The sequence below is a fragment of the Leucopleurus acutus genome, assembly GCF_964270905.1.
Source record: "Leucopleurus acutus genome assembly, chromosome: 3".
Classification (NCBI taxonomy): Eukaryota; Metazoa; Chordata; class Mammalia; order Artiodactyla; family Delphinidae; genus Leucopleurus; species Leucopleurus acutus.
The window spans coordinates 98224596-98237442 of NC_139145.1; the positions used below are offsets into that span (position 1 = coordinate 98224596).

The following is a 12847-nucleotide window of genomic DNA, read 5'->3' on the forward strand; positions in this document are numbered from 1 at the left end:
TGTAATTAATTGCTCTGAATAAGTTCTAGAAGTGGCTCTTTTTATGGTGCTAGCTATATTCTGCCAAGTGCCCTCTCAAAGTTGCTAGAAATTCACAGTGCCACAAGCAACGAATGGCCATGCCTGTTTCCCATGGCCTTGCTTGCCTAACTTAGAGATTTATCACCTTTTAATTCTGATAATGTATTAGGTATAAAATTATGTGCTACTATTGCTTTAATACTTGGTATATGGGATGAAGAAGCTTCAGTTGTATCATTCTTTTCTTAATGTTAAATGGTATATTATTCTAGAATCTTTCTGAAATAATGATTTCTTTTCTCATGTTAAAGAAACACTGCATCTGTCATTTATGTTCATTTCTGGATTTCTTTCCCATTGGCCTGTGGCTTCGCTTTCTGAATCAGAACTGTATTTTTTGTCATTACTGTTAATAAATCCTGGTGTTTAGTTGGGTTAATCTTCCCTAAAAATACTGAAAAATGCTTTTCAGTATTTTTTCATATTTTTATGCATTTATTTTTCAAATGTATTGGACAACTCAATTTTAAATTCTCTTTTCATAGGTGTACGTGATAGAGTGCATGCTCATTGGTTCAATTAGGTACACGGTCGAAAACATCCACTGTGCTGGATCAATATTTCAAATGGAACACATTTTTTATGGCTACAGTGGGTTGAGGGCCATTAATTTTGTGATTGTTTCCTCAGCTCCCACATCAGGTTCTAAGTCACAAGTTTCCATTTATTTCTGCTACCCTAAAAGTACGGAAATAAAACCAGGAATCTCAGAAGACTTACAAGAGATGAAGTGCTTGGGGGAACGGCGAAGTCCTTGGACAAAGCATCAAGGAGGAAGTCTTCACTCAAGGGCTGCAAAGAACCAGGAAATGTATCAACAAACACCACCTCATCAGTCTCTTCAAAATGTTGTCACTGTTTATATGCTGATCAACTCATTCCACAGAAAGCTATGCCCTCCCCACATTAACCATCAGGGCCAAAGGAGAGAGAGACACTCAGAGAAAACTGGCTTGCTTACTGGGAGTGGTTCCTTGGGCTCCTTTGGCAGTAGTGGTTTTCCATCTTTATCCTATGCAGGGGGACAGAAACATGGCATTGGGTCATTTCACATGTATCCTACGTACGCACCTTGTAAACATTATAAGAGGTCGACAGGTTATACCTGATGATATTGTACATTACAAATTTGATTCATCATTTCAGGAAGTAGATTCTCTCACCAGGAAATATCCTCTGATTAGCTCATGTCAACAAACAGCTGGCACACATCGGGCATTCCCTAGGCACGGGGGCTGCAAACGGATAGAGCGTGGCTTGCCAACCTCAGAAGCCCCCACTACTGTAGGGGGAGCACGTGAACAGTTAATGTAGTGCGTGGCACGTGGGGCTGTGACAGTGTGCACAGGACACTGAGGGAGCACGGGGATGAGACCCTCACCTGCCTGGGGAGTGGGCTTTGCACAAGTTGCCTTGAAAAAGCTGGTTAACTGTAGAGGCAGCACATCCTGAATTACCTCTGCGCCAAGCCCTCTACTAAGCACCGGGAATACCACAGAAAGTAGGACAGACACATCCCTGCCCTCAGGGAGCTCACGCTGAGGCTCAGATGATGCCAACCTTCCAATGACTCTGAGTGCCACTTCTGAGGAACAGGACAAAATCGCTAAAGCATTTGGGGCTCTTTAGTAAAAGAAGACTTATAAATAAATGGTAAATCCCATGTATCTACACACGCAAAAAGAAGTGCAAGATTCTCTCTTTAAACACACAGTTAACCCCTTGGAAGACATGGGGGTTAGGGGCATGGACCTCCCAAGCAGTCAAAAATGTGTGTATAATTTATACTCGGCCCTCTGTATCTGTGGTTCTGCATCCATGAATTCAACCAGCTGCAGAAGGTATAGTGCTGCAGTGTTACTACTGAAGAAAATCCGAATATAAGTGGACCCACACAATTCAAACCTGTGTTGCTCCAGGGTCAACCGTGTACTTCTCCTGATAAACTGGTCAAGGTGTTTTTTGTTTTGTTAAAATTCAAGGAGATGCAATGGTTGAGAGTAGTATCACCAGCTTCCCTTTTGACAAACTCCTTTAACCCCATTTCCACCTCCTCTGCACGTTCACATATACCTTCTGACCACTGTTCAGTGAGGAGGGAAACAGCCTGAGGCTTGCTCTCCACCATCCTTTAGCTGCAAAGGCAGCACATTTCCCAAGTGACACACAGGAGCAGGGGCGAGGGCACGTCTGCTCCACACTCAAACTGAGATCATCCCGTGTCTGGAAGGGGGAACCTGTGGTCTACCCTCAGGGAGCTGAATCTATTGAAGAGGCCTGATGGGAGCAGAGCTGAAGAAGAACAACATAGGATTTAAACAAGAGATCAAGCCAGCACCTGGAAATGCTATAAAGCTACAGGTAAGTAGTAATGGGTGGGCTCAACAAGTTCAGAGAAGGATGAAACTACCGCAGAATAGAGCGGTCAGGAAAGCTAATCAGCTTCATTCTCAAAAACTGCTACTAAAATTCAGCAAAAGGAGAGAGAAAGTAACCAGCCTCCTACTCTGAAGAGAGTTACAGGCACTTGACCAGGCTTTTTTCAAATGTGACAGCTGCTTAAGGGCCACATAGTCTAAGAACCTTGCAAACAAACAAGCCGAAATGAATAGGAAGTTTCAACTGGTTTCAACTGAATTGTGAAATGCAGAAAGGAAGCAGACGAAAGGTATCCAGAATAATAAACTTTCAATCAGGGAAAGCTCAGTATAGTTCCTGCCTTTGCCAAATAAATGGACTAGTACACCTGCTGCATACGAGGAGCACCAATCTGATTTTCCTGCATTATCCATGAAGTGGCATATCTCTTAAGTAGTGGCCTCCCCCTTGACACTTGGTCTGTACAAGAAATGGGTCAACTTATCACTCCCTATATTCAGTGTCAAGTAGGCTCTCTTATCTGTCAACTTATACTTAAGGTTTGTAAATCTTTCCTCAGGAAGCGATTGTTGCTCATTTTGGTTTTCCTATCTGTATGAAGGTTTCCTAAGTTTTCTCTGCTTCTGGTATTCTAACAGGCCACCTATTAGACAGGCAAAAATTAGGTAGTTAAGACATTATATTTCTTTCACCTGAGGGAGGAGTAAAAGGCCACTTAGGAATATTTTAGTTTCCTAGCTGGTGTGCAAACAGGATATTAGTGAACTGATACTATTTGGTGTAGAAATACTAAGAAACGTGATCTTTATATCCCAGGTCTGTTCGCATGTCCCTTTTTCATGTATATGAAATTCAATATAAATTAAAATAAATTAGAAAAAGATCCCAGCCTGTTTACCTTGACCTCTTCTAATCTATAATCAGGAGGAATTGTTTCTTCTTTTTCACCAAGTTTTTCACGATCTTCTTCTTTGGCTTTCTCCTGAATAAGAATGAAACCATTTTCATTGTTAATACATCTTTTTCTCATAAAGTGCACGCCTGAGTGACTAAATTTGAGGTCAACAAATCCATTGTTAGGTTCCTACAGCAACTCCGTCTTTGACATTGTATCCTGGTTTAGCAGACTCAGACAGCACCACTTTTAGCCTGCTGGGCTAAGAGGCAGTCGTGAGGAGCGGTAGAGGCAGTGCCACTTCTCTCCTGACTCCTCAGCAATGGAATTGCAGGTGGACAAGGTGAGACTCAGAACTCTGATACGTGCACGCCAGCCATCCACTGCTGCACCTAAACACTGATGCTCACTCAGGGTTTGCTTATTAAACAGGACATGCACAATAACAGAGAAAGACAGCTGGCCATGTGTTGTAGGAAATTTTAAAAAATGACTGAGTTATCTGGGGAGTCAGGGCGATCAACGATAGCTCCTTCCTAGAAGTATCTGAGCTGCCATTACCTTGACTTTATCCTCCACAGGCTTTCCAACTTCTGGACCAGCTTCCTTTATCCCCAGGCTTCCAGCCAAGGCTTCTACAGCATCGCGTGGCCCCATGCCCTTCTAAAAGCACATCAGGGGGTATACTAAGTAGGTGGTTAAGCATTCCTTTTAAAAGAGACTACAACAAACAATTCAGATGGGCATAGCCTTATTTCAGGCCTAGATAAGAAGCACATGTCATCTTTTAATAATCTAAAAAATCAACTGAATTAGAATCTATGTTTAAAAATCCTGAAGTGTTAAAAGTTAGAGCAAGTTTCTTATGTTAAACATTAAGTGTGTGCAATTTATGTACTGACACTGAGAAACTTTTAAGATCTAACCCACGTTTTGGTTCAGAAATTAGGAAGTTAAGAGAATGGGTAACACCACACAGAAGCTGAAAGCCAGGAAAGAAGAAAGAAGTGATCTTTATGTGACTGTTTTAGAGATGGCACAGGAAAGCTTTCAGAAAAGCCCTCGAGAGGACACTCTTCCCAGTGAAACAGCTGGGCCCCGGAGGCAACGGCTTCAGCTGAGCCTCTACTGAGGCACAGAAGCTTGCGTCCTCTACGTGGCTTCTACTGGTCAGAGTGGATTCACGCCAGTTCAGGTGACGGCCTGTGACGTATTAACCCGAGTGGCCCAATGAGAACAGTCTACCTGGGGTCCAGTTGTTGAAAATGAAATGTGCTCCCCGTGATATAATGAGCTCTGACCACAGTGGTATTTAAAATGAAACTGGATGAACACAGAACATAAACGGCACAAAGGGAAAATAAAGGATAAATTATGTTTGGGCTAAAGAGAGGACTAGATCCAGCTTTTTCCAAACCACAGGTCATGATCCATACATGATGAGCTCTTAAAATCAATTTAGTAGTTCATGGTCAGGACTTTTTTTAAATGAAGAATATAAAATAGAATGCGTCATGCATACCAAGGATAAGTATCATTTACTAAACTATTGTTCTACTGTGTGGGTCCTGGGTTGCAGAATCCATGAATTTCCAACTCTGGTCTTGGTCAAAAGTGTGAAAGCTCCTGAATTAAACAGCCTCAAAGATGATTCTTATTGTAAAAGAATATGACTTCACATGGAGTACATATTGGACTTTTAGAGGAAAAGCGTCTTTCTGTTTTATATAGATTAGCCATCGTCCTAAGTAAGAAAAGTGTTGCTAAGCTGCACCACAAAAGTAAAGATCACCAGTGAAAAAAGGGCCGTCGAGTGGAAAGTGATTTATCACCATCTAGTGGTTGGACACTGCATAGATTTTATTCTGGGGGGCAACAAACATCCCTGATGTTTCCAACCTGCTTGGGATTGTAACTAAGAGCTGCAGCGGTCCCCAAGTCTTAGCCAAGCAATCTGATTGCTACCTGATCCAAGTCACCTGCTCACACTTCTGTTTTCCTCTCTCTGCTGCAGAATCTTTGGAAACTACTGCTTCCCAAGCCTGTGCCCTTTGGCTCAAGAAATAAGTGAAACCGAGTTAGAAAAGCTAGGAGAAGCAGCAGTCTTAAGAGCTAAAGAATTTGGAAACAGGACCAATGACAAAAGCTTCTATTTTTTTTTGCGGTACGCGGGCCTCTCACTGTTGTGGCCTCTCCCGTTGCGGAGCACAGCCTCCGGACGCGCAGGCTCAGCGGCCATGGCTCACGGGCCCAGCCGCCCCGCGGCATGTGGGATCTTCTCGGACCGGGGCACAAACCCGTGTTCCCTGCATCGGCAGGCGGACTCTCAACCACTGCGCCACCAGGGAAGCCCCAAAGCTTCTATTTTTGTTGTCAGGTTCAGAACTAGAACTCAGGTCTTTGGATTTGCTCAATAAACTTTCTTTTTCTACAACAAGAACTGCAGAGGGCAGACATTCATCTCCTTCCCCTGGGCTTTCTGTTTCCTTTTGCTCACTGATCCTCCAGCCTCTCTTGAGTTCTCTGACCTTTATCACACTCTGCGGCTATTCTTTCTGGCTCCCATGGGTGTCACATTCCCAGAAATGCCAACTGACCTCAGTGATGATAAACTCGGCAACTGTGGTAACCAGAGTTGGTGGAGTAGAGGCCCAGGAAAGGCAGTCAGAGAATAGAAAAACAAGAGCTCTTTTTTTTTATTTTTATTTTTTCGTCTCCATTAAAAATCCAATGCTCAACTCTCTACAGTCAGGATAAAGCCGGAAAGGAACTAACTCGGCTCTAAGGCCCTGGCAGTCACAGTTGACACAACAGGTAGATGACACATGTTTAGGTCACAAGAGTTCTGCCCTGGAATATTGGCTACTGTCTTTTTGATTCCAATCACCGCCTCTGTGCCTACTTCCTCCACCAGTCTCTTCCCAGATTCTCTCTTCCTCTCCTGTTCTTTACCACTGTGGCCTGTGCCTGAATACCACAATGTAAAAGTTTTTGGAGCGTACCCTGAGACTCTCCCACCAAATAAAAAGGAGGTCACGTCCTAAGGCAGGAGGGAGACCCTGGACTGTGAGGGGACTCGCAGCTGGCACCCAGGATTTCCCTGGCAGGAAGCAGCCACTCAGGGTACCCAGGACTCTTGTCCTACATCTTCTTCAAGGCCCTCTTCTCTCAAACAACTAAATGCACATACCCCAATACCTGAAGGGCTCCACACCTCTGTGCTGGGCTGTCCTGGGTTTGCTGGTCTCCCCAGGAAAACCGTGCTGTTCCCACTTCTCAGCAGGATCCCGTCCTCCACCTGCAAACCTTTTCGAGTTCCTCCTGGAAAGCAGTTCCTTCACCCATGTTCCTGCTGCCCTTTTCCCATATGAGAATGATCAAACTAAACTGTAAGCCTGAACCTGGCCCATATCCAAACTAGACCTGAAGGGAGCTGAGAGCAGGGGCCATATCTTACATCTCAGCTGAGGTTCTGAAAGGTCAAGTGAATTGCTCAAGGTCAACTCGAAGTTCATTTCCCTCGTTTATAAGAGGGACATGATCAGAACAGCCTTCACAGTGTCCTTGTGAAAATTTAATGAGAAGATATTGCAAAGCATCTAGAACAAGTTTAGTTACTCAGAGTGCAGATTCACTAAGTCTGTACTAACGAAACATAGTTCCATCAGCTGTTATTCTCTGAGTCAGATTCTGTCTGCTAATGGAAACAAAACTCACTGAATTCCAAAGAAAACAGATTCAACTAGTTAAATATCATACTTTATAGAAAAATTAGAAAGTGAGAGAGAGGCAAGAAAAGAAGGAAGGGGAAAGGAAGTGAGTCCACCCGTCTCCCTTCAGTTGCGAGAGGAGTCATGATGACAAAGGTACAGATGATTCCACCAGGAGAGTCAATAAAAAGTAATATCGGGCTATTTGTGGGACACCAAATCAGCTTGAAAGACACAGGAATGTGAAGAAGCATGATTAACCACAGTAGCCGAGGAGCTAGAAACAATTTCAGAAGGTCAAAACAAAACAAAACAGTTTGCAGCAGTTGAATTAAAAATTTAAATCTAGCCTGAGTTTCTAGCTCCTCCCAGAAGCCTAAACAGAGGATAATATAGCTATCTAAGATTTTATTTTTATTTTGTTAGAATAAAGTAATATGACGGTAATACACAGCAGAAAGGGCAGAGGAGGAAGAACATTACTTTCTCAAGACATTTCTCAGTGCCCAGAGGACCACTCACCGCCGAGGCTGACGAGGGCGGGGCCGACTGCACACAACACAAGGAGGTCCGAGGCACGGCCGCTTCCACAGGAGTAGGGGCAGCAGTCTGAGACTCCTGCAGAAAGAAGCAGGTACAATGACGAATTTTTAGAAATTTATTAAGACTGAACAATGATAGACCAACAATACAGTCTGCTACACCATATGCTGTGAGCATGACTTTCTTGAATGCCCAAGGATTTTGAGCAGTAAGTAAGTCAAGGCATGTTGAAACTCTTCAGCTACCATTACTTCACCTTGGTTTCACCTCTTCCCTTAGGTAGGTTACTAAACCTCTCTGAGACACAGTTTGCACATCTGCAAAATGAGGACAATTATAGTACCTACATCTCAAGGGTTGATAGGGGCCTTGAATGAGATAAAACAGGCTAAGTGCTTTGCACAGTACCTGGGAACACAGTAAGCTCAGTGAATTTTATCAACTATTATTATTTATATTATTTGCCATCATATAATATGTAACAATAATAATATACCAATTATAAATGCAATACAATATTTTATTTAAATACCTCATTTTTACATATCTAAGAGCACCCTGTAAATTGTAAATAGCTACGTACAAATGCAAGGTAGTAAGACTATCCCAGGGGTTCTAAATCAGCAGCCTCAGCACTACCAGGGAACTTGTTAGAAATCCAAATTCTTGATCCCCACCTCAACATACTAAATCGGGAATTCTGGGGTTGGGACCCAGTAATGTGTGCCTTAACAAACACTCCACGTCATCCTGATGTGTACTGAAGTTTGAGAATCACTGTGCTATTTTGTTACAAGAGTAAAATTTCAAACAGATTGCTTTTAATCCAGACATTTATGGAAGCCTATCCTGTATGCAAGGTGCTCAGCAGATGATCATTAATAGGGCATGAGCTCTTCTTTCAAGGAATTTACTATTTAAAAATATGTATAAATGTTAGAAGTAAAGACCAGTGCAGCTAAAATCTTGTTTGCCACATGCCTCAACAGGGATATATAAAGCAAGCATGACAGACCTCCCTGGTGTGCTGTATTCTGCTTAACAAGAGTTGGAACGGTGGTAAGGTTTGGGGAGGGAAATGCAGGAGACAAAGGCCATATTTTAGCTGAGCCTTAAAGGGATGACTACGATTTTAGTTGATCTAGAATTTGGAGAGGTTATTCTATGCAGAAGGAACCATATGAGAAAAGCCTTGGAAAACACACAAGTACTTACAATCTGAGTTTAGTGATAGGGGGACACATCTTGGCATGAAAGGAAGCTGGGGCCCAAATACATGAGCAGGAACTTTTTTGTAGGGAATGGGAACTCCTGAGGGTTGGAGCAGGGGAATGTTGTGGCTACAAACATGCTTGAGAAAGAATAATGCCGGTGGACATATGGGATGGGCTGGAAGGAGACCAAAGACAGGCCATTGCCATCTTGAGGTGACGAGTGATGACAATTTTAAGTAGGTCAGTTACAGAAGCAGGAATGGAAAGAAAAGCATGGGTGTGAATGCCTTCCTGAAGGAATAATTAACTAAAGGACTTAAACTGCAAGAATATGAGGGTCAGCCTGGGAAAATAAAGCACATCCAGAAACAGGCAAGATGAAAACTGCATGTGAAAAAAGATGGCAAAATGGGCCTTTTTATCAGCCACTTCCTGTTAAAAGTTTTGGTCTCACATTTTTAAGATTATAGACAAACATTAAAAAACAACAAAAACTAGCGATTTTTATTTTTAGAAACGTACTTCTGTTTTTTCAGTTGGCTTAGATTGTTTTTCTTTACACTTAGATTGGTCAAGATCTTCTGAAAGTTCATCAATGAGTTCTGATTCACTCAGGGGCTGTAACATAAGAAATATTATATAATATGAAGAAAATTATTTTTACTTTGAGAAAAGAAAAAAGCTTTCATAGAGAAAAAGGTTTTCTGGTAAACACATATTATGTCATATTTTAGGATCTAAAACCAAAAGTTAATTTATACAGGGTATATGTTTCATTTATCAATGTAAGGTAAGTGTCATGCAACAAATAAGGAATACTAAACACCTCAGTACCACAAACATGTTAATGGCTTATTTAGTTAAAAGTTTTCCTGATACTTCAATTTCAGAGTAATTTTGCTCAAGTAAGATTGCCTGTTTGTTCCAATGAAGATCTTTATCGTTTTTCCTTATGTGACGGTTTTTCCTACTTCCAGCGACTTTCCTTATGAATAAGTCAGAGGAAACATAGATCATATACTCCTTCCCTATGGCTACATGCGGTTTTGGCAGGAAAGTTCTGCTATCCCTAGTTCCTTCAGGTGAAGTGGTATTATTCGTTTACTGTAATTAGTCAAAATCTCCACATGCTCTGATCTATGACAGAATGGCATGTAATTCAGAAGCTGGGCCCCAGGGTTGGACAGACAGAGTTTCGAGTCCTAGCCTCGCTATTCCCTAGCTGTTTGACTTTGGGCTATTTACAGAATCCTCACCTGTAAAATGGGAATAATAATAGTGCCTTCCTCATTCAGTGAGGAGTCAAAATGATAACACACAACACCATTTAGTGTCGTGTCAGGCACATAGTAAGTGACTAATAAATGTAGTTGCTTAATATCATCATGATAGGTAACTATGCTGATTAACACCAAATTAAGTAAAGGCAGCATAGAATCATTAGAGCACCTGATGCTGTTATTAGGATCAAACCAAGTGCTAACAACCTAATTTAAGGGCCCTCTTGATATCGGCTCCTAATGTTCAACAAACATCACCTGTAAATTTGTAATATTTTAGTAATAATTCATGAGATAAATAATCATTAAAATATGTGAAAAAGAGTCAGCGATCTAAGCCAGGTGTTGCTGTCAAAAGTTCCTCTTTCCTTAATAGTAGGCTGTCATGCAAGTCTCTACAGTGAGATCTGGTCTGTCAAAATTATCTGTTTATACCTTACAGTTCTATTGTTTTCTAAGTATCAAAAAACACTTATTTCCTAACCTTGGGTTTTTCTTCAACATCTGGCAAGAGTGGTTTTCCATCTTTATCCTGTAAAATGAAATTAAAAATACATTTAAAATGAATAGAAAATTTTGCTTTCTTGTCCCATTAAGTTTGTTTTAGAAATTCCAGGATATGAGAGGAGAGATTGTTTTTTTTTTTGCCATATATCTGAGTGAGTTTGTGTTTCAAATTAATTTATTTATAAAGTATCAGAATAAGGAGTTGAGCTGTAAAAATCAAGAAACCAAATGCTATAAAATATAATGCAATTACTTTTCTTTAAAAGTTACTGAAGGGACTTCCCTGGTGGCACAGTGGTTAAGAACCCACCTGCCAAAATGCAGGGGACATGGGGAATTCAAGCCCTGGTCCGGGAAGATCCCACATGCCGCAGAGCAACTAAGCCCGTGTGCCACAACTACCGAGCTTGTGCTCTAGAGCCCACGAGCCACAATACTGAGCCCACAACTACTGAAGCCTGCATGCCTAGAGCCTGTGCTCCACAACAAGAGAAGCCACCGCAACGGGAAGCCCGCGCACCGCAACAAAGAGTAGCTCCTGCTCGCCGCACCTAGAGAAAACCCGCGCGCGGCAATGAAGACCCAGTGCAGCCAAAAATAAATAAATAAATAAAATAAAATTTTAAAATTACTGAAAAATAATTTCCATCTTTTGGATAAGGAAGTAGAATTTTTAAAAAAGTTCTTTGGCTAGAAAGGTGCAGCTGCATCAATGAAAGACTGAAAAAAGCTTCAATTCTCTAACCCAGGGTGTAGAGGTAAGATATCAGTCCTATAAAACTGGTTTTTCAGAATTCACAATTTAGAATGTTTCTAAAAAATGAGAAACTTTCCATATATAAGCATTGTAGCTATTTTCCACCATATGTTTATGTGTATTATTTCAAAGATAAATTACAAATATAAGTACAGGAATAAGTCCACCATCCTCACGTCAAACTGAAACCGACAATAACAAAACCATCTTCACTGAGGATACTGGTAAATCATTGTATGTTTATCTACCACTTAGAAGATCTATGTGCTTTTGTCCATATAGCAGTTAGAGAAAATATTACTCCCAAATTATTCGCCTGCTTTAAGGTTAAGGACCTATGTCAAGCATGGTTAATAGCTGAAACACTTGAATTTGAGGGAATTTTAATGACCACACGGTCATTACTTAGGAAACCCTCTTTTAAAGGGTCCAACTGTAGAAGACAGAGAATAAAGCGTTCAGGGTCTTCAGAGTTAATATCAGACACATCCTTAAGCATCATGGGGACAGACAGGACAAAATGCGATGCGAAGGCAGGAGGAGTGAGCTGCTGTCAGGCACCGTGGCAAACAACGTACCGTGGCTGGTTTTAATCTATACTCTGGTGGGACTGTTTTCTCATCTTCACCACACTTCTTTAGTTTCTCTTCTTCGGCTTTTGCCTGAGGAAGGTGGAGAAAAAAAATAAGCATTTCGATAATACATGTAAAATAAGACATCACTTTATCCATGGGTGTCGTGGAGGAGACCAAATCAGATTAAAGTGCCCGGTGAGCAGTTAGGAGGAAGGCAGTGTAGGGTGATGGACAAAAAACCAACACAGCCAGGAATCCCAGGGAGGTGTCCCTGCCCTGTCTCTATGACCTTGGGAAGCCACCCAGGCTTTCTTCGGCTCAGTTTCTTGAGCTGTAAAATGGGGCTGCTAAGAATCCTTACCTAGCTTGCTGACTGGTAAGGAAGGATCAGCAGAGAAAATTAAATAAGATATCCTTTGAAGAAAGGTCAGCACAGTGCACAGGCTGGCTGCAATCATTTTACAGCCTCCACCTGTCGCACTGAAAGAGGCAGTTATCTAAGGGGGAGAAAACAACGAATTCTCACGAATGTTAAACACGGTTCAGAAAGGGGAGAGGCATCCCATCACAAATCTTGGCTGATCCAAGGATAATTAGTTTTCCCTTTTTGTTTTAAAAAAAAACTTATTTAATTTATTTATTTTTGGCTGCATTGGGTCTTCATTGCTGCGTGCGGGCTTTCTCTAGTTGTGGCGAGCGGGGTCTACTCTTCTTTGTGGTGCGTGGGCTTCTCATTGCAGTGGCTTCTCTTGTTGCGGAGCACGGGCTCTAGAGTACACACTCAGTAGTTGCGGCACATGGGCTTAGTTGCTCCGCGGCATGTGGGATCTTCCCGGACCAGGGCTCGAACCCGTGTCCCCTGCATTGGCAGGAGGATTCTTAACCACTGCGCCACCAGGGAGGCCC

The 12847-nt window shown here is 41.9% G+C and overlaps 1 protein-coding gene across 1 annotated transcript in view; it reads right to left on the minus strand.

The window, feature by feature from the left end:
• CAST (calpastatin) overlaps nucleotides 1–12847 on the minus strand; it is a 128329-nt gene that overhangs the window by 19101 nt on the left and 96381 nt on the right. Inside the window, exons 16-23 of the mRNA XM_082837361.1 lie at nucleotides 11945–12028; nucleotides 10587–10634; nucleotides 9345–9440; nucleotides 7588–7683; nucleotides 3917–4018; nucleotides 3359–3442; nucleotides 1043–1093; nucleotides 802–873 (exon numbers count right to left, since the gene is read on the minus strand). Coding sequence (XP_082693487.1) covers nucleotides 802–873; nucleotides 1043–1093; nucleotides 3359–3442; nucleotides 3917–4018; nucleotides 7588–7683; nucleotides 9345–9440; nucleotides 10587–10634; nucleotides 11945–12028 — 633 coding nt within the window. The remainder of the gene's footprint in view (nucleotides 1–801; nucleotides 874–1042; nucleotides 1094–3358; nucleotides 3443–3916; nucleotides 4019–7587; nucleotides 7684–9344; nucleotides 9441–10586; nucleotides 10635–11944; nucleotides 12029–12847) is intronic.